At 29.2% G+C, this 27,274-nt stretch overlaps 2 protein-coding genes across 3 annotated transcripts; one reads left to right on the top strand and one right to left on the bottom strand.

The window, feature by feature from the left end:
• The first annotated feature begins 879 nt into the window (after nucleotides 1–879).
• LOC114125716 (poly(ADP-ribose) glycohydrolase) lies at nucleotides 880–7,054 on the top strand. Of its 2 annotated transcripts, XM_027989483.2 has the most exons (13): nucleotides 880–1,028; nucleotides 1,069–1,333; nucleotides 2,968–3,092; nucleotides 3,158–3,283; nucleotides 3,352–3,501; nucleotides 3,670–3,923; nucleotides 3,981–4,081; nucleotides 4,163–4,322; nucleotides 4,403–4,533; nucleotides 4,593–4,780; nucleotides 4,839–5,073; nucleotides 6,068–6,174; nucleotides 6,250–7,054. In XM_027989483.2, exons 2-13 carry the CDS (start codon nucleotides 1,324–1,326, stop codon nucleotides 6,961–6,963), a joined length of 2,301 nt encoding a protein of 766 aa, XP_027845284.2. In that variant the 5' UTR covers nucleotides 880–1,028; nucleotides 1,069–1,323; the 3' UTR covers nucleotides 6,964–7,054. The 2 variants fall into 2 exon arrangements, with proteins under 2 accessions (XP_027845284.2, XP_050066628.1); XM_050210671.1 differs by lacking the exon at nucleotides 880–1,028 and having other exon boundaries at nucleotides 1,045–1,333.
• On the bottom strand, nucleotides 6,942–23,926 carry LOC114125717 (uncharacterized). Its single transcript, XM_027989484.2, has 6 exons — nucleotides 23,763–23,926; nucleotides 23,495–23,605; nucleotides 20,605–20,786; nucleotides 18,954–19,130; nucleotides 7,658–9,008; nucleotides 6,942–7,284 (listed from the first exon to the last, which is right to left on the bottom strand). Exons 1-6 carry the CDS (start codon nucleotides 23,764–23,766, stop codon nucleotides 7,115–7,117), a joined length of 1,995 nt encoding a protein of 664 aa, XP_027845285.2. The 5' UTR covers nucleotides 23,767–23,926; the 3' UTR covers nucleotides 6,942–7,114.
• Between the last annotated feature and the right edge of the window lie 3,348 nt (nucleotides 23,927–27,274).

Raw genomic sequence — 27,274 nt, 5'->3', positions numbered from 1 at the left:
AATTTGATTTTTTTCATACACCATTGTTCATAAAAAGTTTATGTTAATATAGTATGTAAAATCAAATTATAAATTGCAAACAATTCAATTCAAAAAAAAAAAATACATTTACATTTTAGTTTTAAACATTTCATTAAAAACAATTTATAATAAATAATATCACTATTCATATTCTTTCAGTTTAATATTTTATTTAAAGCATAGTTATTAAATCACATGAAATCGCGTGAATGTGTGGATAACACACTACTACACAATAAATTATTATTTAAAAATCATTTATCGCACTAAATTTAACCATCTTCAGAACGTAGAGATTATTCGCGCAAAATAAAATACGTTTCAATTCGATGTTTAATCAGTGTGTGTCTGCATAAGCCATTTAATAAATTATTAAAATTAACATGCAACATAAATTTACAATAATTTTTTTTAAGCGTCACCCCAGATTTGGAGACTTAAATTAAAGGTAAAAGGGGACGCATAATCTTACCGTAAATAAAAAGGGGTTCCCCCTTCACTTTAACCACTAGTCGTATCATAAAATAATTGTATAATAATAATAATTGTAATTACAACAGCTTACACAGATTTATTATTTTTAATATTTTCATTTTTTACCTTCGTTAAGTGATAACAAAGTAGGTAGTGTTTTTCCCGCGAAAATGTGTTGATTATTAGTGTTTATTAAATTTGTCACTCGTAGATTTACGGATATTTTATCTCTATGGTCGAATATTAAGCATTCTGAAATTTTGAATTCTCTAGGTTTCGCCATTAATAAGATCCACGATTATTTAAATTATCCACAATAGCCGATTTACGCTGATGGTCTACATTTCAGAACACTTCCACTCTGGTAGTCTGGTATAAAGCGATTTAATCGCCATTTTTCTGAGTTTACATGATAATAATGCCCTCAATAGCTGATAAAGACTCGGTAGTTGTTCACCCTACCATAATATTAATGAACGTAAATTGTGAATTTGTGATTACCGAGTAATATTCAATATTTACTGTTACTGATGGTTAGATTATTTCAATTATTTGACATTACTGTCCAATTAGTGTATTAACTATGATTGTTTCTATGTCTACGAGTTTGGAGTTATGGTTTAATGGACTTCAGTGATTGGTATTCTATACGTTTTAATAGTTGCATTTTTTTGTTCCTTTTAAGGCTGTTGCTAAAATGCATAGGCTGAAAGGTTGTAAAATGTGACTGAAGAATTTTTAGTAAATGGGTTTTTATTAATCTTTTTTCTATTTACAAATACGATTATGACAAGCAGTTAATGCATTTTGGACATTCAGTTTTTAATTATGGAAAGCGGTAAGACAATTTATGAATACTATTTAATAGTGATAATTGTGATTGAACATTTACATGCACAAAATATGTAATAGGTATGTTTTACTTAGGTATCAGATTTGTTGCCATGGAAGGTTATATAGGTACCTACAATATCCAATCTAATGGATGGGATTTAAATTCCCTATATTATCTTAAAGTCATATTGAAATTTTAACTTATCTTGTCAGCTGTTTAATACTTCTTAAATTTATTATTTAACCTATGAGAAACTGAGAACTCCTTTTATCAACATTTTTTACAGATTATATTATTATATTTTTTCTCACTTTCTTTGAGTCTTCTGGAATAAAATCATTTATATAATATTTTAAATGTTCATCTAAATGAATACTTAATACAATTATAATACCAATGTAATGTGAAATATCTGGACATTACTACTAGTTCTAATGTTTACAAACATTTAAAAGAAATAAATTCAAATGCAAAACATCCTGGCTTCTTGGTTTATAGAAAGACCATTTCACTAATCTATTTTAATAAAATAGCATAGGTATTCTATATTAGAATGCCACTATGTTGTATGCTCTCACTCTTTTTATTTTAGTTTATATAGAAATATAATATAATGCCTGATGTTATGTTAGGATCACAAGTAATATTTTTAATTGTTTTTAACTAGGTACCAAATATGCTACGATGATTTAAAATGCCTTTAATAAACTTTAAATTGTGATCTATTACATTTGGCTATTATTGGAAAATAAATTTTTTAATCTTGTAGGTAATATAAGACCTAACAATTTGCAATTTCTGATACCTAACTTTAAATTTTAAGTAGAAAGTGATAATACAAAGCTGGTACTTAAACACGTTGACTTGCTACTGCCAAAAAGTATATTAGTTACTAATCATAAATTACTGCTTGAGTTATCTCAAAGTATTGCAATGGAAAAATTATTATAGGTAGATCAATTAAAAAAAAAAAAAGTAGGTCAGCACATTTCGGTAGTGGATGTTTGTCCATCGTCCTTTCGGTCCTCGGACAGGATAGTGTAATTTTACTGTAGGTATTCGATTTGAATGCAATGATTGCATTCGATAAAAAATAATCCTGAGCAGACAAGGGGATCTTTTTTATTTAGTTTTATTTGTTTCTATGGTGATAAACAAAGCCATAATTAGTCATCAATAATTATTTAATATTATAAAATCGTGATATCGTACGATTTTTCTCCTAAAACCGCTTTTATTTCGAGTAGCATTTCAAAAATTCAAAAATGACCTCTTTATATTACCAGCTGAAGAACATTACCTTTCAGAAAATATGCTACACTTGTACTTTTGAGCAAGTTTAGGGGGAGAAAAAGTGTTTACAGATTAAAAAAGAAATAAACATCATTGTAAAACCAATACATTCCTCCCTCCGCTCAGTATCTAAAAAATAAGATTGTTTAAAAAAGTAAATTATTTTTTTACTATTCCTATCCATTTGTTTTGTTTTTTTTTTTTAATTAATTTAATCGTAGAAGATGTTTTTTCTGATTTACCAGATATTGTTTTGTATACTTTATGCTTTCAGATATTTAAATAAATTAAATTATGTAAGTATGTGTTTCAATAAAAAATGTATTAATTTTTGTTTAAACTAGATAATATTTCAAATAATGAAACTACAAATTGGAAAGGAACTAATAAAAGTTTATTGCCTAGAAGCTTTGGCAAACGATTGTGTCCATCACTTAAACCTAGTTTGGAGCATACACTATTATTTAAAGTATCTAATTTAGTACATTAGTTGAAATTAAATGCATCTAAATATCTAAATGTGTTTATTTTTAGATTCCAATTGGTATTAACAAAATACCAGAACCATATCCTAAAGAATATTGTGATAGCTGGGATGATAATCATGTAAAGATGCCATGTTCTAAACATAATTTACTTTTAGTTCACGAGAATGATAAAGTATGTGTTTATTTAGTTATCAATTTATCATTAAATTAAATTAAATTATTATGTTTCTGATATTTTAGAGTTCTAAAAAAAATCGATGGGATATTATCACCAACAGTTTACTTAAGCCAATATCGTCGAGTGAAGAATTAGAAAAAGCTATTATATCATATAATTCCAAGTATAAAAACCAATGGCGATTCTATTTACTACATTCATTTTTTGATGAAGTAAAGTATAAGTTTTTATCATTATTATTATGTATTATATTAATATTTTTGTATGCTATTAAATACATGTCTCTTACTTAAATCTATAATAGATGTATAAAGTATAAATATTTTTTATTAAAACTTTTATTATTATATGAGTAAATACTAACATTCTTGTTTTTGTAGTGTTTAAATGAGGAAGAAACGGAAGAATTTTTTATTAATTTATTACCAAAAATCATTAAGTTAGCATTGCAATTGCCTACATTAGTAACTAAACCAATACCTTTGTTGAAACAAACTCATAATCACTCCATATCATTAAGTCAAATGCAAATTGCCTGTCTCTTGGCTAATGCTTTTTTATGTACATTTCCACATCGAAATGTTAGCAGTTCAAAGTCTGAGTATTCAGAATATCCACATATCAATTTTAATGGGCAAGTTCATAAAAACCTGTTATTTTATTAAATAATAAATATTATTTTTCTGAACAGATTATTCCAATTAATGGTAACTTCTTCAGCCGATCACTATTTATATGAAAAATTAAAATGCATTATTTGTTATTTTAAAAAAGTCACTAGTGCTAATTCTGGTGAGCAAACCAATAATAATAGTTATAGTAAGATATTGTAAACTCTTAATACTTAATAGCAAAATTAATGTTCATTTTCAGTTCTTAATGGAATTGTAACATATTCTAGAAGAAGATTACCATCTGGGGATTTACCATATTGGTTACAGTCGACAAAGAAGTTGACAAATTTGTATATAACATCTGATGGGACAATAGAAGATAATGGTGATGGAATGCTGCAAGTGGATTTTGCAAATAAGTAAGAGTGGTTTTAAAAATGTTAAACAAATATTCAATATAAGCAATATAAAATTAGTTTGAAATAAATGTATTTTCTAGATTTATTGGAGGGGGTGTTCTTGGTCACGGTAGTGTACAAGAAGAAATTCGGTTTTTAATTTGTCCTGAATTGTTGCTGTCTCAGCTGTTTTCAGAAAAGATGCTACACACAGAAGCAATTATTATTACAGGTTAGACTGTATAAAACAAGTAGCACTTATTTTTTTAATTTAAACTAAATAATTTTCAGGTGTGGAGAGATTTAGTGATTACAGTGGATATGCAGATTCTTTTGTGTGGAAAGGTGTTCATTTAGATGTTACTCCTGTTGATGAAAATAATCGCCGTTACACTACTGTTGTTGCAATTGATGCATTGTACTACAGTGATCCTAAGACTCAATTTAAAACAAAAAACTTAAGACGAGAACTGCACAAAGTATTTATAAATTGATATCTTGTATGGCTATGATTGTTTTTAATATCCTTGTATTTAGTCATTTGCTGGATTTTCATGGGGGCAAGGATCAGAGTGTTCTAATGTTGCAATAGCAACAGGAAATTGGGGCTGTGGTGCATTTCGTGGAGACAGTCATCTAAAATCATTGTTGCAATTAATGAGCGCTGCTCAAGCCAATCGAGATGTAGCTTACTTTACATTTGGTGATACTAAATTGTTAGACTCAATTTATAGTATGCATACATTTTTGAAAAGCCAAGATATTACAGTTGGTTAGTTAACTTTCATTTCATAAGCTAAATATTAAATAAAATATGTACCACTGTGTTTGTTCTTGTCAATAATGTTTTCATGACTCATTATTTTTTTTATTTAATTTTGCGAATTATTGTTAACTTTTAAAATTAAGCCAAGTTGGTGTTCTAAATAACTATTTATTTTTCAGTAAATAAAATGTGATCGATTATAAATATATTCTGGCCCACAATAGACCACTTCTAGGGGGCGATCAAAATTCATTCATTCTCGCGCATGCCCACCACTAAACTTTCCAAAACACTGGTCACCAACACCGTCACCGCTCTGCCTTCGCCTGCCTATTTGTATGCGTGAAGGAGTAGTGTTTTCTCGTGGGCCGGAGTATACAAGATAATTGATTAAGTTATTAATAATAATTTTGGTTTATAAAATTGGAGCTGATTATCATAACTAGTTAATTGTAATGTTAATTTAGTTTAATTTTGATTGATTTTCTACTTTTGCACTTTTCGTTTATTTATTATTTGGTTTTAGGCTATGTTATTCATTTTTATATTATAATATTATTATGGGCATGATGTTGCACAGTGGACACACCAATTGTCTATCAATGTTGTTATTAAGCAAGTGGCTCCATTTCTAGTTCCATGATGAGTGACCATCTGAGAATTTAGCAACACATGTCATGTTTTAACCTAACACCATAATCATCGAGATAAATAGTATCTAGCTTTATGTCTCTTAAGATATAAAAAAAATGTTGTGTATGATAATTTGTAACTAATGATTCATGTTTCAACATATTTTATAAAAATTAGATTTATAAATTGATTATTTAAATTTTTTAAATAATTTGAAAAATTAAAAAACACAAACAATTTGCACATTCTAATTCTAATTATTGATAAATTTATAATTTTCAAATATATTTATGAGTTAGATAGTTTTTAATGGAACAAACACTTTGTTACTTATATGTTTTATATTAATAATACTTTAATATTTTAGGTGAAGTTACTAGTATACTTATTAAATACTATGCATGTTTGGAAACTATGCCATGTGTTAGTGTACACGATTATATTTATGATGCTTTTGCAAACAAAGCCAGGCAGGTAGGTGCGTAAGAAATATTTTGTAACATTTTATTACTTATCAGATAATAATATATGATATTTTATAATTTTCAGGTATTAGACAATAATGAATGTAAACCTAAAATATTCTCACAGTATTTACAGAATCAAGTGTTGAGGAATAATTATAAAGCAGAAGAGTCAAACACTGAAGATGATAAAACCTCTGAACAGTTACATTCTCTTTCAAGTTCATCTTATGTAGAGTCTAGACCTTGTTCAAGTTCAAATCTACCAGAGTCAATTCCTGAAGTGTCTCAGTCCACGAGCTCTAATATAATAAAATCAATTTCAAAAGAGTCTCAGTCTCTTTTAAGTTTGAGTACTATAAAGTCCATTTCTGATGATTCCAAGTATTGTTTAAATACAACTTTTATTGAGTCACCTTCTAAAAAGCCTCAACTTTCTTCAAGTTTAAGCATAATAGAGTCAACTCCAGAAAAAGTAGAAGAGGAACCAAAAGTAATAGGTGTTGATAGTATAGATTCCACAGATCACGTGGATAAACAAGAGACCCAAGATGTTAGGTTTTTGCCCGTAAATCAATTTAGATTAAAGAATGACGAAGAGCGAACTATGTGTATTAAGCAACAGAAAAACAGTTGGCTTCAATTAAACGATTCCAAAAAAGATTTTCAATCTGCTATTGAAAAATCGTCTGCAGTTACAGGACAGTTGAGTATTCTTAAAAGAGATAGAGAAGAACAAGATGGAGGAAAAAGAGTAGTTAAACGTAAAATATCTGATTACTTTTCACCAAAAAGATAATATTGTTCTATTAGTATTAATTTTGATTAAATTTGATGTATGTATTTTATAAATTTTAGTTTAATTTTTAATATAAAAACATTAAAATGGATATTTTTCGTTATTTAATACAAACCTAATATAAATGTATAAAAAAAAAAAAAATACTAGATTAATCTGAAGTATTGACAATTTTTGCATAACGCTCAGCGGCGGTTATAAATTGTGGAATATTTCTTTCGTACGTAGACACAATTTCTTTACACGGAGGACTCATTTTTGCGTCGGCCATCACCGCCAGTCTTAAATGTCCGCCATAGTTAATTATCGATAACGACATGCCTGAAAATCAGAAAACAAACGGTATATAATAAATAATAATATTGCAATTACACAGACAGTGTACTCTCGATTATTCGTATTCTTCCGCGGAATAATTTACATACATATTATATTATGTAAACAAAAATTATAAAATTTAAAATCTTTTCGTAATCATAACATTTTCGTTTGAATTTTAATTTTGCGGATTATCCGCAGACGCCAAGCCCCACCCTGCCGCAATTTTCGAGGATAATCGAAAGTACTCGAGAGGTGTAATTCTACTATTCGACAAATCTAATTCGCAAAACTTGTAAAATAGTCTCTATAATAATGATTAAAAGTCACGGTTCGTGTTCTACGACCTATACGCGTATATTATTATTATACTCACAGACGTTGGCCTGCGGCGGTCTCCAGTACATGATAGCGTCCACCTCTTGGCCCCACAATAGCACCCGTCGCTTGCGATCCAATTTGTGTTCCTCGACGTAGGTGACGGTCAGCGGGAACTTCTTGGACAGGAAGTGCAGCCCGACGCTGACCATCGGCGACGGCAGGAACGACGTGGCCAGGCTGTGGTCGATCTGCCACATGGACGCTATGTACAGGGCCGTCTGGTTGCCGATCGCCTCCTGCAGGCACTCCTGCATCTCGTGCAGGCTGTATATGGGATCGTGGTCGGTGTCCATGGGCAGGGGCAGGGCCAGCAGACCGTTGGTGATCACGTGCCGGTTGTTGAGCTGGAACAGGTTGGCCTTGGACACGAACCGCGTGGTGGTCATCACGTTCTTGGAGAACCGGACGCCGGTCGCGGTGAAGTATTCCTGGAGCGCCGCGGCCAACATGGACAGCTGGATCTCGCACGTGGCCGCGCCCGTGTTGTCGTGTATGGTGTTGACCAGGTCCAGGTCGACGGGCCGCGACCAGTACACGCACTTGCTGCCCTGCGGCGTGATGCGGACGCTGCGGTCCGGGCCGCCGAGGAACGGCAACACCAGTTCCCGGATGACGGTGCTCGGCGCGTAGTACACGAGCCGGGCCAGGTACATCAGCTCGGACGCCGAGTATAGCAGCACGGACATCCAGTACACGTACGTGGACGTGTTCTTGATCATCAGCAGCATGGTGATGGGCAACCGGAGCACGCACTTGACCAACAGCCACCAGCCGATCGACAACCACAGGGCCGGGTGGAACGTGTTGACCAGGCTCTCGAACATGTACCGGAACTGGATGTCGCGGCGCGTCATCTCCCGCTTCAGCTTGTGCGCGAAGTTCCGCTTGGTGGTCTTGTCCTTGGCCGCGGACGCGGTGACGATCACCAGCATGGTGCCGAAAATGAACACGTTCGGCCGGCGTCTGAACACCTTCGGGTTCTCCAGCGGGTCGTACGTGGACACCAGTTCGTTCCACGTGTTGGCGCAGATCTCCGACAGGTGTTCGCAGAGCCTGGGCAACGCGGTCGGCGCCTGGTACACGGTGGACAGGATGTTCTGGATGCTGTCGGCGTCCGCGTGCTGACTCGACGACTTCGACTTGGCCGTCGTTTCGCCGTGCTTCAGACCGCCGTCGTCCGGTTTCAGTAGCAACAGGTCGCTCAGCCCGACTCCGTCCTCGGACGAATACAGGTGGTGTATCCTGACCAGCAGATAGAACGTGTCCTCGTCAGCCGGGATCATGGTGATCTGCCACTGTGGCAATTCGGGTGGTATGAGTACCGCAATTATGTCGTTGACGTGTTGCTGTAATAATTTCCACATAGTGTTAGTTTATAAGCAGATATAGGTGTTATTATCGCCGTTCGTGTATATTATATTATATTATATTATACAAGTAATGAAAAAAAAAAAATTCAAGTTTTACTGTTTTATCGGAGAAAACGTCATTTTCACGATATATTGTGTCGAAGACGTCAAAATAATACGTTTCAAAATCATGATTTGCGATGGTTACGAAGTACAATTAAAGTACCTATACCTAAATGTATTTTGGCGAAACACATTCGAATCATTACAATGTGTACAGTGTAATGTGCGTACCGGCGGTGTCATCAAAATATATAATTAAACTATTTAATATTATCCGTATTAATATATGAACAATTTTACTACTCTTTATATGGCTGAAATGTATATCTCGAATGAAGTTATGACTGAGCATTGGTTGTACTATTGGGTATAAGTACCTATGAGTGTATGCCAAGGGCGTATTTCTGGGGGGGGGGGCGATGGGGCGATCGCCCCCCCCAGAGCCTCTGTTTTTATTTCTATTTAATAGTACCTACTTTAATATTTTCGTAATTATATGTAATTATGATACAAAAGGTGTACACCGAATAAAGTAAAATAATTAAACATTTTAGAATAGCGCTCTTAGTTGTTTAAATAGGTTAACATATACATTTTTGTATTTTTGGTTTTTTTTTTAAATTGTATCAATAAGTCGCCCCCCCTTGAAAATAGGGCCAGAGACGCCCTTGGTGTATGCAGTATGCATACCTATAATGTTAAATTGTATATCTATTAATATTGTCACATTTTTTTTTTGAACTCAACGAGCAGCAATATTTTAAATTAGTAATGTAGTTTGTATTAATAAATCATATGTTAGATAGATTGTATCATATAAGATATTCAACATTTTTAAGCCTCGGTGGTTAAATTTTTTGTTCCCCCTCCAACCTTAATATAAATGGATCTAGGATTGTATAAATGTAGTCTTGTAGTAGTGTCTTATAGTGCGAGTAATTTGTGAGTTGTGAATAACGTAATTATACATGGTACTCACGGTAGTTGATATGTGCCTTACCTTGACATGCTGTATTTAAAATTTTACTAAAGTTAACGGTTTTTATTATAACTGAATATATTTTTATAACAATTAAAAATGATATTACTACAAAGTCAAGTGTAAGATTCTAATACGAATTGATGTACAACAAAGTTTAATCACTATTATGGTTAGTGTCAAATTTATACAACATCGTGTGACACATATTTTTAGAGTACCTATAGTTATAGAATTTAATATTCTAATGTAGGGTTGCAAAACGTCTTAGTCTCCCCTCTGGATCCGTGCCCTGTATCCACACAAGTAAAATGTATAGGTAATGGCTAGTGATGTATAAATATATATAGTATTTTTTTATTAATATAATATCGTCGTGTTATACATTGTATTATTATACGTATATAAAGTGTCGTACCATACTGTGAGTTTTTAAGTATGGTATAATACATTTTTGTATTAGAAATATTTTATATATGATATAAAAATTTAAATTCTCTATGAAAAGATGTGTAAATTTGAAATTATGTACTAAACTTAGACTTGGTTACTCAATCATTTCTCGTTTGAAAATTGAATCTTATTATAATTTAGAACAATTAAAATTAAATATAACAACCAATTACCTACTTATAAATGTTGAAATAATTAATAACAATTTTAATAAACATAAAGCAAAATTTTTGTTTTCTCACTTTTGTAGATTTGTCAGTTATAGTTATGTACATAAATATAAAATATTTAAATATTAATTTATTGCAATTTTACTATACAAATTTAACACTTTTGTAAAAAGTGATTCTATACAGTGTGAATATATAATATTAATACCATTTATAAATGTATAATACAATAGGTAAATTATTACCTACCTATATTGTATTATAGGAATTATCCCTAAGAATTATACAAACTCATATCACTAATACTGGCAATTGGTATAAAATGTGAAATTCATAATAATTAATAACGTATATTTTTACTAACATATTAAAACGTTATTTAATTTATAAATATAACATGTAATGAACCTGATAATAATTTAAAAAAAACTTAAGGATTTACCTAACGTCTAACAACTATAAAGTATTATAGGTAAAGTAATTTATTTATCACAGATTTAATGTCAACTGAGACTGGTTGGTGTCATGTGATCATGATTTTACGATTAAATTGCATTAAAAGCAAAACTAAGGTATTGTATTCCTACTTCGAAGTTGGATTATTGATATGTATTCTTGGCACCTACGTTGGTACATTATAAATAAAAATAAAAATATTGTATATATTTTTACCATTTAATTAGTTTTATTAAAATTAAAAACGATTACTGGTAAATGGTAATTAAAAAATGGTGCTAAAGATCTCCGGAAATATTTGCATTCCTGAACACGAAGATCGTCTCCGGATATGAGTAGTTTTATAAATTTAAAAAAAAAACCAACTCGAATTTATAGTATCTATATTTTATATTGACGGATGTTCAGAATGGTCAATAAAGATTTAACTGATTTAAGACAAGTGTTCTACTATTCTATACTTAAATACTTTGAATAGATAATTTATATACACCAGGTTGAAATCTAACTACTATGATATTTTAAGATACTAGAAAAAGATACACGTGTGTAAGATAATATATGGTATAAGTAGGTATTCTGGAACGTTATTAAAAAAGGATGTAGCATAGGTTACAATAATTTGTAATGGGATCAAGCGGCTTTTCTTATTTATTTTTTTATATTAATCCTGCAGATATTCTATATCTGTAAAACATAAATTTTTAACGATATTCTCTTCTTATTCCTTCGTAACCACGATTAGTCTGCACCTAAATCGCGGCAATTCAAACTCGCGACTTAAAAGTACTCAAACTAAACTCTTGATTGATATCCGACAGTAGGTAAATTAGTAAAAATATATGGACAATATGTAGGTACTATATAGTTAAATGTAATTTATTATAATATACCCACACCTATACAGTTAATTATAAATTACACGTATAATGTAGGCGTGTTTGGAATTATTTCGTTTAACCATATATACCTATCAAACTCGCATCGAAATGAATATAAAACGAAAATAGGTTTTTTAGAGTCTGAGCTCGGGGGACGTACCCAGTGGTACAACAGTTGACAGACAGGTGGGGTGTAGTGGGTATACTGTACTACTGTACTTATTTACCAGCACGACGATTGTTGTAAATAAAACAACGAGAAGACGGCGATTTTTTTGTTTTAAATGTACTCACCTATACGTGCATTGTGCTTAATAATAAATAATTTAATTAAAAATTTAAAAGCATTTGAACGACATCTATCCATATATATATATATATAGGTAGTCATCGGATGTTTTTTTTCCCGTTAACTTTAGTTATGTATATATTTTTAATTTAGGACGAGTTAATGGCGATAAAGAAACTACCTATATGTGTAGGTAGGTAATATTCGAGATGAAAGTTTTAGCCGAACTTTTCTCACCGTTGCTGAGTATATATATATATATACAGCATCAACCCGCGAGAGTGGACGACACTAAAACATATAAATACACGTGCCTATACCGTGCACGCGTTATACGGCGGAAAAACTTGTATCTATAACACTGGCGTACAGTGGCGACTATCGATCATTCGGCGGCATCGTGTTCATGGTTTTTACGCAAAGTGTGTAATTGTGTGTGAACACGTCGTGTACATGAAAACTTAGAAACGGTTTGCAATTTAATTGGTAATGGCTGCGGGACGAGGCGACTGTGTAATTCATATATCGCTCGCGGAAAACACATGGGACAAAGCGTAATAATAATGTAATGGTCTCGAAACGAATATTATTTTGAATCGAATGTGACGGTGTGGTGGTTCGTGGACAGACCTATTGCACCCAGCTATCGATTATCATCTATAAGCGCCTACTGTAGGTAGTTATTATTATTATTATTTTGTGCGTCCACGTCGACTGACTATTTGGTAGGTAAAAAAAAACCGCCATATACCTTTAATTTATAAGCGGCTATAACTTACGACCCAATTATGTATGTGTGTGTGTGTGTATGGTTTTTGTCGGGATACCGTTTTGCACGATTTTCCGCGAGTTGAAAAAACACATTAGATCAATATTTATGATTATTTTTTTAAGAACAATTATTATTACCAGTGTCGCATGTCTGTGAGTTATCTGATAATATTGGCCGTGACAATGGATTACCTATTACTAGGGCTTGGATTTTAAAGAATATGCACCTTTTTTTACACACGAGATAGAAATATAATTTTTACATACATAAATTCGTTTCACGTCATTCTGATTCCAAATAAACTAATTTGTTTTTGATTTTTTCGGCTTTTTTTTTTATTGTTTCTTCAGGTGTAGAATTTTTATATGTTTATTATGTTTGTATACAGTAATAATAAAAAATTGAATTAATAAAAAACGTAAAAATACAGAATGCGGACTAAATGTTTGTATTGGATTATTATTGTTTTCGTTATCGGCTTGATTATTAAATGCTTTAAACGTATAGTGTCGATCTACATATTGTAGCCTGCAGTACCTATATGGTCATTGGTCAGTGACGGTGTGCCTATATAACATCGATATAGACCATTTGAAAATTCAAGATTTAGTATTGTAATTTGAAATCTCTTGTATGAAGTATGCACCGATCACTTCAATGGATGTAAAGAGTTCGTTTTCTATGTTGAATTAATTTAAATTGATTTTTAAATTTTTTTATTAATTTTTATAACTATAGTTAGTATTAATATTTGGTAATATTTTTTTTTTACTTTTTTCAAAAATAAATATATTTCTTTTTTGCTCTTTTAAAATAAACGTGTGCTTTTTTAGTTGCTTATTATGCTTTAAAATTCAAGTCATACCTATTACAAATAATGCGTACAATTTACTACCTATTGTCTATTTACCTAATTTTATCCGCGAACTCCTATCACACACGGATTAGGTGTTTATAATTTATCGTAACAGCTGTTGGCATCTTCTATATACGTATGGAAACGCAACAAGAATTATTACGAAATGGCCCACTCGGAACTCATAGTAACGTTTTCAAATTGATTATTGTCTTACGTTAAAATAGATCGGCCGTCATATAATAATACACGGGCAGTAGGTATTTATAGTAGATATCTGATGTATTCAGACATATTTTGTGTTGGTAATTTCGTAAGTTTCCATTAATTTTTTATCGCATAGTAATCGATATCGTACCGCAGTTAGACACTATATTATGGATATAAACAACATAATTATACACGTTACTCTACCATTAATACGGTTTTACGCCACTCGGTATAGTAAATATCGAAATGTGTTAATTAATTTATAAATCGTATGACAGGCGGAAACGACCCACCGCAGAATTGAAAAATCTCAAAGTCCGACGTCTGTATTAAAGCTCCAAATTATTATTGTTTCATTAGCCTATATATTCATCTATAACAATAATTATTTAGATATTATGTAGATTATAGGTACTAGGTGCCTAATAACCAATCATATTTTATACTATAATATAATAATGCTAAACGAGTAGATAATGGCTGATGTGTGCGTGTGCGGTGAGGGCAGGTGGACAACTACCATTTTATAAAAATATACATTTTTTCCTATATACAAAATTTTGTTTTCTATAACTTGACATAACATCTTGGTAGATAGAATGTAACTTAAAAGGCCGCTAAAGGTTTGATTTCACGATATCTTTAACAATGCAATTATAGATTAATCGATATTATTATCTATTATTTATAAATATTGTAATAGTTTAATATAGTTAATATTATTATAAACTACAGTATACTATCTCGAATATTTGCGGAATAAGGATGGCTTAGTATTCACGTATAAGCGAATTCCGTAAGATAATCTGCAAAATTAATGAAAATCTTATAATTACCTACATACTTACGTATATGTATTTTTAAACAAATTAAATCATGCAATTTTAAATAGTATTTAAGGAAAATTAAATTAGAGTACCTATGTTTTGTTTTTATTTAAACATTCATATAATATTACGAAAATATTTTAAATTTAATAATTATTTTTATAATTTTTGTACATGTACACGGATAATCGAGAGTACACTGTATTTAATAATTGCTTCCGGTCATTGCGACTCACGTGTATTTTATAATAATATAACACCAATCACCATCATATACGGATATAGTATAAAATATAATATGTAGTTTGAAGCACAGAACACACTCACCCATATATTTTTCTTTAATAATAAATTTGATTTGGAATCTTCAAAAGCACTAACCTACTTAAAAACCATATTTTCAAATACTCAGATTTTATATAGTATTTATGGAGTGCCATATAGCGCTCCAACTACTTTTATTTTTAAATTAGTAGCACTCTTTTTTTCCTATACATCTGTAAATGATTTTTAGATAGGTAATTTTAATATATCAAAATTGAAATTCAAACGAGTAGTTTTTCAATTATTTATTATTATTTATTTATTTTTTATTTATCTTTGCGTCTTAAGAATGTTAGATTTAACATGATAATATGAGGATTGAAAAATATGACAATTTGAAAATTACAATAATGAATATTTTATATTTTGTGAAAATTGTCTAATGTAATACCTAAGTTATATTTAAACACTACATATAGTTTATGGTTTTGTAAAACATTCATTCCAAAGTGCTATATATTTTATTCTTAGCAAATAAATTTTGATAACTTGGAAAACTATACTCGTTTGAATTTTTATTTAGATACATTCTAATTTTAATAACACAATCTACATAATTTACAGTAAAATAGGTAGGTTCTCCTGTGAGAAAAAAGTTTGTATCGGCATAGAGGACTCTTTTCAAATAGTATAAACAATTTAAGTATGTTTGGAAATGTGGTTCTTATAATATATTGTATACATTTAAAAGTGTCAAAAATAAAATTATTGTTTAAAGAAAAAAATAAGGACGAGCATGCTTAGTGAATCGCTCTATACATGTTACAATTGTGTCAGTGTGATATTTTTATCATAAACCAGGCGATGGCGATATACGATTTTATTTTAACGGAATAATATTCTGGTTGTGTATAAGTGTAAGCCAATATATGATGTATTGTGTATGTTGAAAAAATCTCATAATACCAGGATAAGACATCGTTTCGATAAAAAAAAAAATCATAATATTATATACAATAGAAAAAAGTACCGATATAATTCGTTAGATATAGTATACCGTGTCTGTATACGACTATTGGAATGAACACACTGCACTTTCGTTAAATAATAACAATATTAATATATTACATTAATATTAGGTACTGTTAACTGTTAAGCAATAGTTCTGGTCTGTTGCAAAATACTATAATATTATGTAGAATCATCATTCATTTTTGGCCTAATTTTTTTCAAGTGCAATATACAAAGACAATACTTATACGTGTTACATTTATCCGTTTAAGACGATCGTCTAAATGTAGTGTAAAAAAATATCGAGAAAAATCTTAATTATACTGTGTGTACACGGTACCTATATATGGGTTTATAATATTATGTTATTCTACTCAAAGTGTAAAATAATTTGCTTTAATGTCTAATGATCTAACATCTAGATCAAGGGCGGCCAAACGGTCGATCGCGGACAATTTCAAAATCGATTATGTTAAAATTTATTTTTAGGGTCACGCGCCCTATATGTTTTTTAATAAGATTAAAGTAATTTATTAATAAATACAATTTTCTATGAAAGTCGATCCTCAAAGGTGAAGTACCTAGACTTTTAGTAGATCGTAATCAAAAAAAAAATTTGGTCACTCCTGATCCAGATCCTTAAATAACATTGTCATAGTTATCGTTGTTTTTGCAGAGAAAAACACTTTAAAAAAGATGATTTATGGATTTTCGGCCGTTTATTTTTTGTTTACACAATTATTTACTTATAGCATTATTCATATTATATAAATCCGCCGGTTATCTGAATCGTGAATCAAATGAAGCAAAAGTATTTCGGCAAAACAATCTGGTCGGTAGAAAAAATATAAATCCTGATTGTATTCAAAACACTACCTATTATATTTTATAAACGGCTTACGAAAATATAAAAACATACGCGTATTTACGGAAAACAATATTGAATCTATATCTTCCCGCTTATCGATACAATCACATTTTCTATAGATACGCAAAACTAAAAAGTCTGTAGTTTTCATACTATTTTTTAGAGAACTATTATACTACAGGATCACACACGCCCTCACTCAATTATAGTATGTAAGGTAATTGAATTACGCGTTTCACAGTTTTTGGCGCCAATAAATAATAATATAATTTCACAGCTTTTGTTTTACTTTAATTATATTACGTATTGAGTCATGCGTAGTGAGAGAGTGTTTAATGTTTAATTGTTTAATTTGATTAGCACTGCATGAGCACTCAAAGTATTATTCCTGATCGAATATCGAAAAATTAGTTTTTAATTTATATAAAATATTTCTTATATTTGTGTTGTTGCCGATTACGTTTTTGAAGTTTGAAAATAACTATAAGGTTTGGATAAAAACATAAAGTTATAATGAACTTTCAAACGTGAGACAATGAAATATTTTTAAAAGTGTATCAAGTATTCGTGATACTTTAATACTACCTATATAGTATTATATATACGCGTTGGGCTTAAAGTTTTTTCCACGTATCGTAATTTAGTTTTTATTTTCACTTTGTCTTCATTAACTTTACATGGATTTGAATTGTTTTACATCGAAATATACACAGGGGATTGTATGTCTCACTGACAATCATAATGAACGAACATTATTATTATGAGTATGTTTCGTACATTGTAATTTCTTTGTTTCATCAAAGTCGATATACCTACTAAGAAATATGGCAATATAAGCATATTTTATATTATATATATATAGGTAACAGCGATAATACTGCAACACTGTTCTGTGTATTACATATTATATGGTATATACAGTATACTATATATTACACCAATACACTGTTGCGGTATTACTGTAAGCCTAAATATTTTGTCAAAGCGAAACACATAATAATTATTTATATTATCGTTTTTACTTTCTTTTTAACTTATGATATAGGTACTATAGGAACACATATTATACAGAACGTATATAATTATATAAATATTATTCCTTTTGAATATTATTTTGTTGATTGATTTTGAGTTTTCTTTAAAAAAGAAAAGAAAACTTAATACAAAATATCTAATATATTTTTATATTATTAATAACGATAATTTTTTTAGTGACATTGAATAATAAATAATAATATTAATAATACAGATATTAAAAATCGACTATTATTTATTTTAAACGCTTAAAGTTTTATTTATCATCTAGTGCCGATGGGTTACGGCCGCGATTATAGGATGTGAAATAAGGCGTTCGATTTACTCGACGGATTTCCGGAAACCATTCTGCCGGGTATACATTTTATGAAAATCGATTTACTTATACTTGTGCTTTCTACACGAGAAAAAGTTCATATAAAAGAAAAATGACATCGTTGTACAATCCGACGCACTATATTATGTTTCGCTCAAAATGTTTAAAGATTATCACAGACCGCAGTCTCGTTTCCATTAGTTTAGATACAACGACGACTCAACCTTTATAACAGTATTTACCTATTAACTATGGGAACTTAAATATCACTTACAGTGGCATGATTCGAGATTTAATTTGTTTGTTTTGTTGGGGGGGGAGGAGGTCCTAAAGAGGGTAGACGTCTCGGGATGTCTTAGCAAATATGCCATTGCCTCTTTTATTCAACCTCACACAATATTATATTCTATATTTATACACAAACGACATTTACACACATAATATATTTTACGTCATATATTATATGTAATATTAATATTCATATACACTTACCATGATGTCGTCTTCGGATGCTGCCTTGGTCTCTGGCAATCCGATCACGTGATTGTCGATGGAAAAATTGGACGATTTTATCCACGCGTACCGCATCCATTTCTTCGTCAGTGAACATCGAAGGTGTGGGTAACATAGACGACCACTTATCCGGTCGTATTTTTCCACTATATCTGTCTAAAAAATATTCAAATAAAATCTACTCTCCACCGTCGCTGTAAGTATGTCATGTCGCATCACGTAATAACGTTTTTCTTTCTTTTTAACTTGTAAAAGTTACAAGTTAAGTAGATAGAATAGGTAACTTAACTTCGTTAATAATCAATTATATTTTTTTTCAACTGAATATTACAACCTAGGCTAAAGCATACTATTAGGTAATAAGTAAATTTGATAAAAGTACACTCCAACACAAATATATAGTAAAATTAACACATACAAGAACAAAATAAAATAATTAAAATATTCAAAAAATAATAAAAAAAAGGGTCATTTAATGATATACAATTTATACCGCCAAAATTTATTAATTATTTAGGTGAATATTTTGGATCATGGCACCTATGTTTTTTTTTAAATGTCGAACTGAGTTTTCTGATAATGTTATTGTTGAGAAATATTTAATTTAATGTGTCGTGCGTAGCTGTAACTTTTTGTGGAAATGTATATTAAGTTGTATTTATGTACGTTATTTTAATCCCTCTAATATTGTACGAGTATTTAAATTTTGACAGTTTACAATTTAGTATTTACTTATTTTCTTATAAAAACATTAATTTGTATAAGACAAGTTAATTTTAAATCTGGAATCTATAAGAAAAAATTAACTTGACATGACTATTGATTTCATGACTACATGAATATTATAACTAATTAGTAATTGAAAATCACGGAACAAATATTAACTCATTAAGGTAGAAGTTACTTTAAAAAAGTAACTTGTTACCTAGTATGTAATTTAGTTAGAAGTAGGTAACTTAAATTTTTAATTCGTTAATGCTTATCTTTGGGTTTGGTACCTGCTTAGTGTAACAAATACTTTAAATTGTAGAATATACTATAGAAAAATACAAACATTTACAGAAAAACGGTACCTATTCTTGACGCACTTTAGCAATAATTTGTAATAGTCAATTATTTATAATACATAGATAGTAGGAAATTATAAATCTTTTTGTTGTTAAAATAAAAAAAATCGAGATTTTTGAACTTTAATCTGTATCTTTTAATATAATATCATTAATATCATTTAATTTAATTATGATTTAAAATAAACTTTTTTTAGCTCACACACATTAATAACAATTAATTCCACATGATTTTAAATTCGATTAATTTGAGTTTTAGAAGTAAAACCGTTTACCTACATTTAAATTTAGTTTGAAAAATAGACCAACTTGACATAAATTCTATATTCCTAAAATGCTTAGTTCATTAATTATCGTAAAAATTTGTGGAGTTAAATTTTACGATTTATTTTAGAAAAAATAAAGTTTTGATTGCAAATCGAATTTACTTATATTATTAACTAGGTTAAAATACCTATCATATTCTTTATTTTAATTTACGTTTATGTGATATAACTATATATAAGCATATTATATTATATTATTATAAAAATAATTTACACAAAATGCAATTAAATAAGCACCTGAATCGTGTGTTTCATCAGATTAATGTCAAAATCTCCATTAACTTTAAGTAATACCACAACGTATCCTGTATTTTTAGGTGTATCCATTGCAGACCGAATAGACACCGACTTTATGAACTCCAAGTCTGGATACTTCTTTTTTAGAAGCCGTAACAATACAAATCTACCAATGTATGTAGCTGAAAACAATTAATAATTATCAACATTTTGTTATTATGTAATACGAAACACATTGTTTGTTGTTATTGTTGTTTTTTAAGACGTTACATCCCATGGCATACAGGCGGAAGAAATTTAACAGTTACATATTTTTCGTCAAGGCGCATAATGTTGTATAGCCGCATATAACACACTTCTATTACCTATTATGTTATTATGTGGGTTCAAATGTTAACATACAGATATCGGCAGTAAATAGTAATAATAACATTTTTGATTGTTGACGTTCTTAAAAAGAAAGAAAACTGTTTTGTTTTATCTAACCACAGAGCCATAATATTATTCTACGAAATAATGATGAAATGCTCTATCGCGCGTCATCACCGTACGGTTACATCGGGATTTATCTACTGCAGCAGTTACGTTTTGAAGGAAAAACAAGATAATAGACGGCAGACGGTAAACTACAAACTTGCAAACAAAATTTCCTCGGGATTTGGGTTTAAGCACGAAATCGCCAGAAAGCAATAGCTGGCACCAGTAATACATTTATTTTTTTCGCTTTGCACATGTGTTTTTGCCTCACCGACCCAACAGAAGTATAGACGGTTATATATATTTATTATACCGCGCTATATATATATTGTGAGAGGCGTTCAATAAACGTCACCTAGGCTCGCCGACTAGAATATTACGTTTATCAGATTTCGGACTTTGGGATAGCTGGCCTGGCCGATATGGCCTGTATCCTCGTGGCGATGAAAACTACACATATAAGGTACGCGTATTACGACATTGCAAGCATGTCATCGCACACATATATGTAACAGCGGTGTACGACTGGCGAATATTAGAAATACCAGTATAACTATATTGTATGGCCGTGTCTTAAGTATCATTACTGTCGTGTGAAACATCTAAATCTCAAACACTCGATCGTTAAAATTTTTTCCGCCATTCGGTGGTGTCCGATATTCAGAGAGTTCAATTTGTAGTTTGTTCCTCAAAAAAAAAAAAAAAAAAACAGACCAATATTTTTGGATATATCCGTTAGGGGATGTTTCGCAGTATAAAATTTCAACGTTAATATTACTTATAGAATATGAAATATAAACATTTTCAATCCACGTTGAAAACTTTCTTCGTTTAATCCTAATAACGCTATTGTTTTCAATTTCTTTTACACTATCGAACTTCAAATCTTAAATATATTATGTTTTGTAGTAAGAATTTCTTGTTCTAACCCTACTCAACAATCAATACGTTGGATGGACGGAATTATGGTTTACACATACACACACACACACACACACACACACACCTTTATTATTATTGCCCTTAGAGGTTCCGCCGCAGTAGTGGTAAATTGGTCCTACTATAGTGTGTGTGTATGTAGTATGTATGGTGACTGGTATCGTAAAATTTAGAAAATATAAAAGATTTTTCATAAAAAGAAAATAAGTATATTTCCGAGTATTATTTCAAAAGAAAATTTTAGCGAAACATTGCAAAGTACATATTTTAATAATTTATTTTTTGCGGATTAAGCAGTTGCGTATCATATAAACATAAATATAAGACGTTTGATAGGAATGGTTTTTCTTGTTATTTATAGCATGCATAGCAGTATTTATAATTTAAAAATATATGATTGTGATTTTAAATTATATAGTTTGAACAATTATTAACGTTTGAATTATGCATTTATGCATAGGTACACATACCTCATAATTCTAAGTAATTAATAAAATAAAAATATTTTTAGAGTTTTGATATGTGCAGATTATACATTACCTGGTATCAGTACTATTGAGATACATTAATCAGGTGGGTATGAAATAATAATTTTTGAAAAATTGTATTTATATGTTTTGTAAATAGATAAAAATGGTCAAGTATTAGTACAACTCATATTCATACCGAGAAAAACATTGATTGACTTTGCATTGTTTCATTACATTGTTTTTTTTATAAACTAATGATATTTAATTCAAAAAAATTAATACCTACTATAAGCGTTGAAATTTATAGTGCAAGTACAAATATTTTGATATACACGGAAAATTTATATTTAATAAATCAGTTGTAATCATTGACACGACAAGTAGCAGTTGTACGTACCTATGTACCTTATGTTTGTATCATCGTAAATTATATTTTTATTATAATCGTTTTAATCGATCTATTTATGTACAATAAGCATAATATTATGTATATCATATATATACTTGTATAATATAAAGACAGAAACTCAATATTATACTTATTGTACATGAACAGATCGATTAAAATGTTGTCTTTATTGATTCATTGATTCGAGTGTCAAGAGTTATAGGTAATGTATTTTTGAAATAAAAATTTAATTTAATTTTAAAATCTTCATCTTCAGTTGGTTTCAATAAACAATATTATTATTATTATTATTAAAATTGTCTAATGTATTTTAAAAACTGTCCATTTTGATTTTAAATTATAAAATAAAACAATCAAAGAGATATTTTTTAATAAAAAAAAAAAAAAAACATGTTGAAACGGAATTCTTACGAAATAGCATCGGACGGTTATTACATTCGATCCTCGGTTCAGTATCATAATAATAGTGCATATATTAAACATATTATTATAGATAATTTAATTTACTAATTATTATTGATTGCATATTTGCATGTGCATGTCATCACGGAGAACCTATCTATAGTATATTGTATATAATATACTATATACTTACTTAGGTAACACAAGCAAAACACTGGCGAGGAAATGATGGCCAGCACAAATGATATCCACGTGAATATAAAGCTCGGACGATGGTGATGGCCATCGTGGCCGTGATCGAGACCTGTTACACGAAAAACGCGATGATAAAATAGTTGGTAATAATATTATATAACAATATTAAATTGACAACAGTCTCGGATTACTGTATTGACGCCTTAGGGTAAAACCGACTAAAAAACCGGGTGGACATTTCGATTATAATGATTATGATTACTTACTCATTTTCGATACGGAAGTGCGGTGTTTTTCGCTGGCCAAATCACATAGTATTATTAGTAGTCGCGGCGTGCAGTGATCGAGTACGAGTCGCAGAACGGGTGCATAATATCAACAGTATTCTGAAACGGAATAATACATACTGACTGTTGTATAAACACAATTATATCCTACCTATACCCATCCGTTTCCTTATCATCCGCGCATACGTGACCTTTGATAAATCGAAAAACCACAACGGTTTACACAATACACATAGGTAATGTATTTTAATAAACAAATTATGAAAACCGTGTATTATTGTGTTGTTGTACGTCTATGCTCGCGAATATATATACATACGTTTGTGTGCACACACACACACATACTGTAAACGTATAACATCATAACAATATAATAACGCATCATTGTTATGTAATAATTATTCTGTCTACGGTATTTTTTGGAGTAAGAAAAAAAAATGTAATAACACAAACACATGAATACAACGGCGAGAAAGTATTGTACTAGCAGGTATATTGGATTAAACTCTAGCAAAATGTCAAAATGTGATCTTTTTAGAATTACTAAAATAATATCAATAAAATGCGTGACTGTAAATAAATGTGGTCGTGTACCACTTATCTTCCAAATTCGATAAACAGTTATTCCGTTTTTTTTTTTTACCATTACCTCTTTATTTTATTCTATATGATTACTTTTTAAATTTGATTTTGAATTTAATACAAATAGTGGTACTATAGTTAAACTTTTTATTTTTCAGTTATAAGATCACGTTATATCAGTTATATACTCGTATGTGTTATCTCAGTTATACTAACACATATCATAAACATTTAACGTTCAGAAAATAATCAATTTTAATGAGTTCGTGAAATTATCTTTTTAACTTAATTTAAGGATTTTTGAAATCTAAATAACAAGCAGCTTACAAAAATTTGCAAGTACAACTTACTCTGTTATTATTATTATTATTAAAGTGAACTGGCCTACTATCATATTTAAAGATAAAAAGGTAGAAAGGTAGTATTATAATTTGACATATTGCATATTGTGTTAAATTTGAATTCAATATAATATCATGGCATGTTTTTCGTATGTGAAGACGTTTTTTATATTTTAATGTAATGAAAGTTATAAGAATTTTAAAGAATTTTCTATACATTTTAAAATTTATTAATATGTTTTAAAATTAAAATATCTAAAATCTATTATACAAGTTTACTAAAACCACTTTCTTATTTTTAAATTTGATAATAAGATAGGTAATTTACTTTAATATTAAAAATAAATGAATTTTTCTGAATTTTAAATTTGCTATATTATATATATTAGTAAGACAGAGCTACACATATACGCGGGTATAACGTTTACTTAATGGTATTTAATAATATTTTTTTGTTTGCAGTGCAATAACAAAAATCTCAAACATTGATATATTTGAAAGATATTTAACATTATTAATCATTCAATCATTAATTTTATCAATTATACAAAATAAATCATCCGTTTAAATGCTTAGTAAAATAGTTATTGATAACAATAATGTATGTAGGTATTTAAATAAATTACATTAGATAAGTCATTTTCATAAATGAGAGGCATTTGGGTAATAGATATTACTTATATGAAAGGGCCTAATTCTGTTTAAATTTAATATTATATTAATTCTGAATGCAGTCAAAATATATAAATAAATAATAAATAAATATATAAATAAATGATAAATTGTAGGCTTATAAAACAAAAAAAGTATAATAAAACGAAAGTGTAATGTTTCCTGATCGATTTTGTTGGTAAACGGCACCTATATTGAGAGAAAAAAAAACAGAGCAATTTAATGGATTTTGGAAGAAAATTAATACAGACATGAATAATACCAAAAAAAAAAATGTTATGTATATAAGAATTAAAAGTTTTGTTAAAAATTATTTATAATCAAGATTATCGAGGTCTGATAAACCATCGACGTCATTGAACAGTAATTGTGTCGTGACGTTTACATCTTTGTTATTATGATTTGTTTTCGATTACAATAAATAAATATTCGATCACAGACAGATTAATTTTAAAAAATAAGAAGAAAAAATAGTATTCATTTTTAAAATAAATGATTGTAATAATTGTTGTTAATTAATTAAAAGCTTGGACTACTCATGAATACATAAATAGATATTGAAAAGATAAACATTGAAAATTATGGATTTTGAATATTGTACATTTTATACGATTGTAATATTTTAGTGCCTGATTACTGATAACGATAAGAAATTAATTTTTAAAATATTATTAAGAAACAATAAAAAAATAAAAAATTAAAATAATAATAATCAGGCTATAAAAAAAAGGTCTAAGATAATGTGACTAATAATGCATATGCCATATACTAACTGCACAAGTTCAGTGGTATTAAATTGTGATAATTTATTACTTTGAAAATAAATTAGTTTTTTTTTTTGAGTTCTAGATTATTTATTGTTTTATATTATGATTTGGTCATTATGTAGGTAGTAGAAGTAGGTATATCGTTTATTGCTAAATGTTCTGCTGAGTGCTGAGTGAGCCAAAACTTGTCAGTTGACCATGGTCAACTCACACTGATACACAATAATGAGTGTACAGAATATAAAATATAATTCAATTTATTTAAAAAGTTTGAAATTGTTTTTAATAAATGTTAGTAACATGTTAGTGCCTTAGTTCCGAGTGTGCTTAATTGTTATAAGTAGGTAAATTACATTATAATGAATGTGTTAAATTAAAATTCAAATAAAGTTGTTGTAAAAAAAAAAAAAAAAATAAATAAATAACTTTGAATGAAGACGTTGTATCAGCCTCTATTTCTAAGGATACTTTATAATTTATACTTTCTATTAATAATTTATTTATACATTAGTTATGCGGTTGCTGAATTTATTTTTGCAAAAACATCGTATCTTATATTGACAGTACTATGTAGAACGGACAACTGTGTAAAATAGGTTCATGGTACAAATATTTAAAATTGCATTTTATAATAAAAAAATTAACAATTGTTATGGTGAAAAGTTTTAAGTTCCTTAATTTAATGTTGTTTCTCAAACAGCGTAGTAATTAAGATCATAAAAAAAAATATATATTTTAAATTGTAATTTTTTCAAAATTAGAACTTAAAATGCTTATGAAAAAATGTGTACTTATATATTTTTTATCTATAAAGCGATGTATGATTAACTTATAATATAAAATCTTGTTTTATGTTTTAAGTTTAAGATGATAATAATATTACAGTTGAATATTGTTATGAACTTTGACAAAATTTGATTTTTTAAAAGTTGTTTTTATATCTTTTATATTTTGAATTTCTATAAATATAACTGATAAGGAACTTTGTGTTTAAATGTTAAACATTTTTAAACAATTAACAACATTTTCGAATATTTAAAATGTCTATACATACTCGTAGATAAAAATAACTCTCAATATTTCAAACATTTCATTGTGTAGAGAAAATATTAATATAAATAATAATGAA

Source organism: Aphis gossypii, chromosome 1 (genome assembly GCF_020184175.1).
Source record: "Aphis gossypii isolate Hap1 chromosome 1, ASM2018417v2, whole genome shotgun sequence".
NCBI lineage: Eukaryota > Metazoa > Arthropoda > Insecta > Hemiptera > Aphididae > Aphis > Aphis gossypii.
Note: the sequence above shows the minus strand (reverse complement) of the source record. Positions and strands in the feature narration are given on the sequence as shown.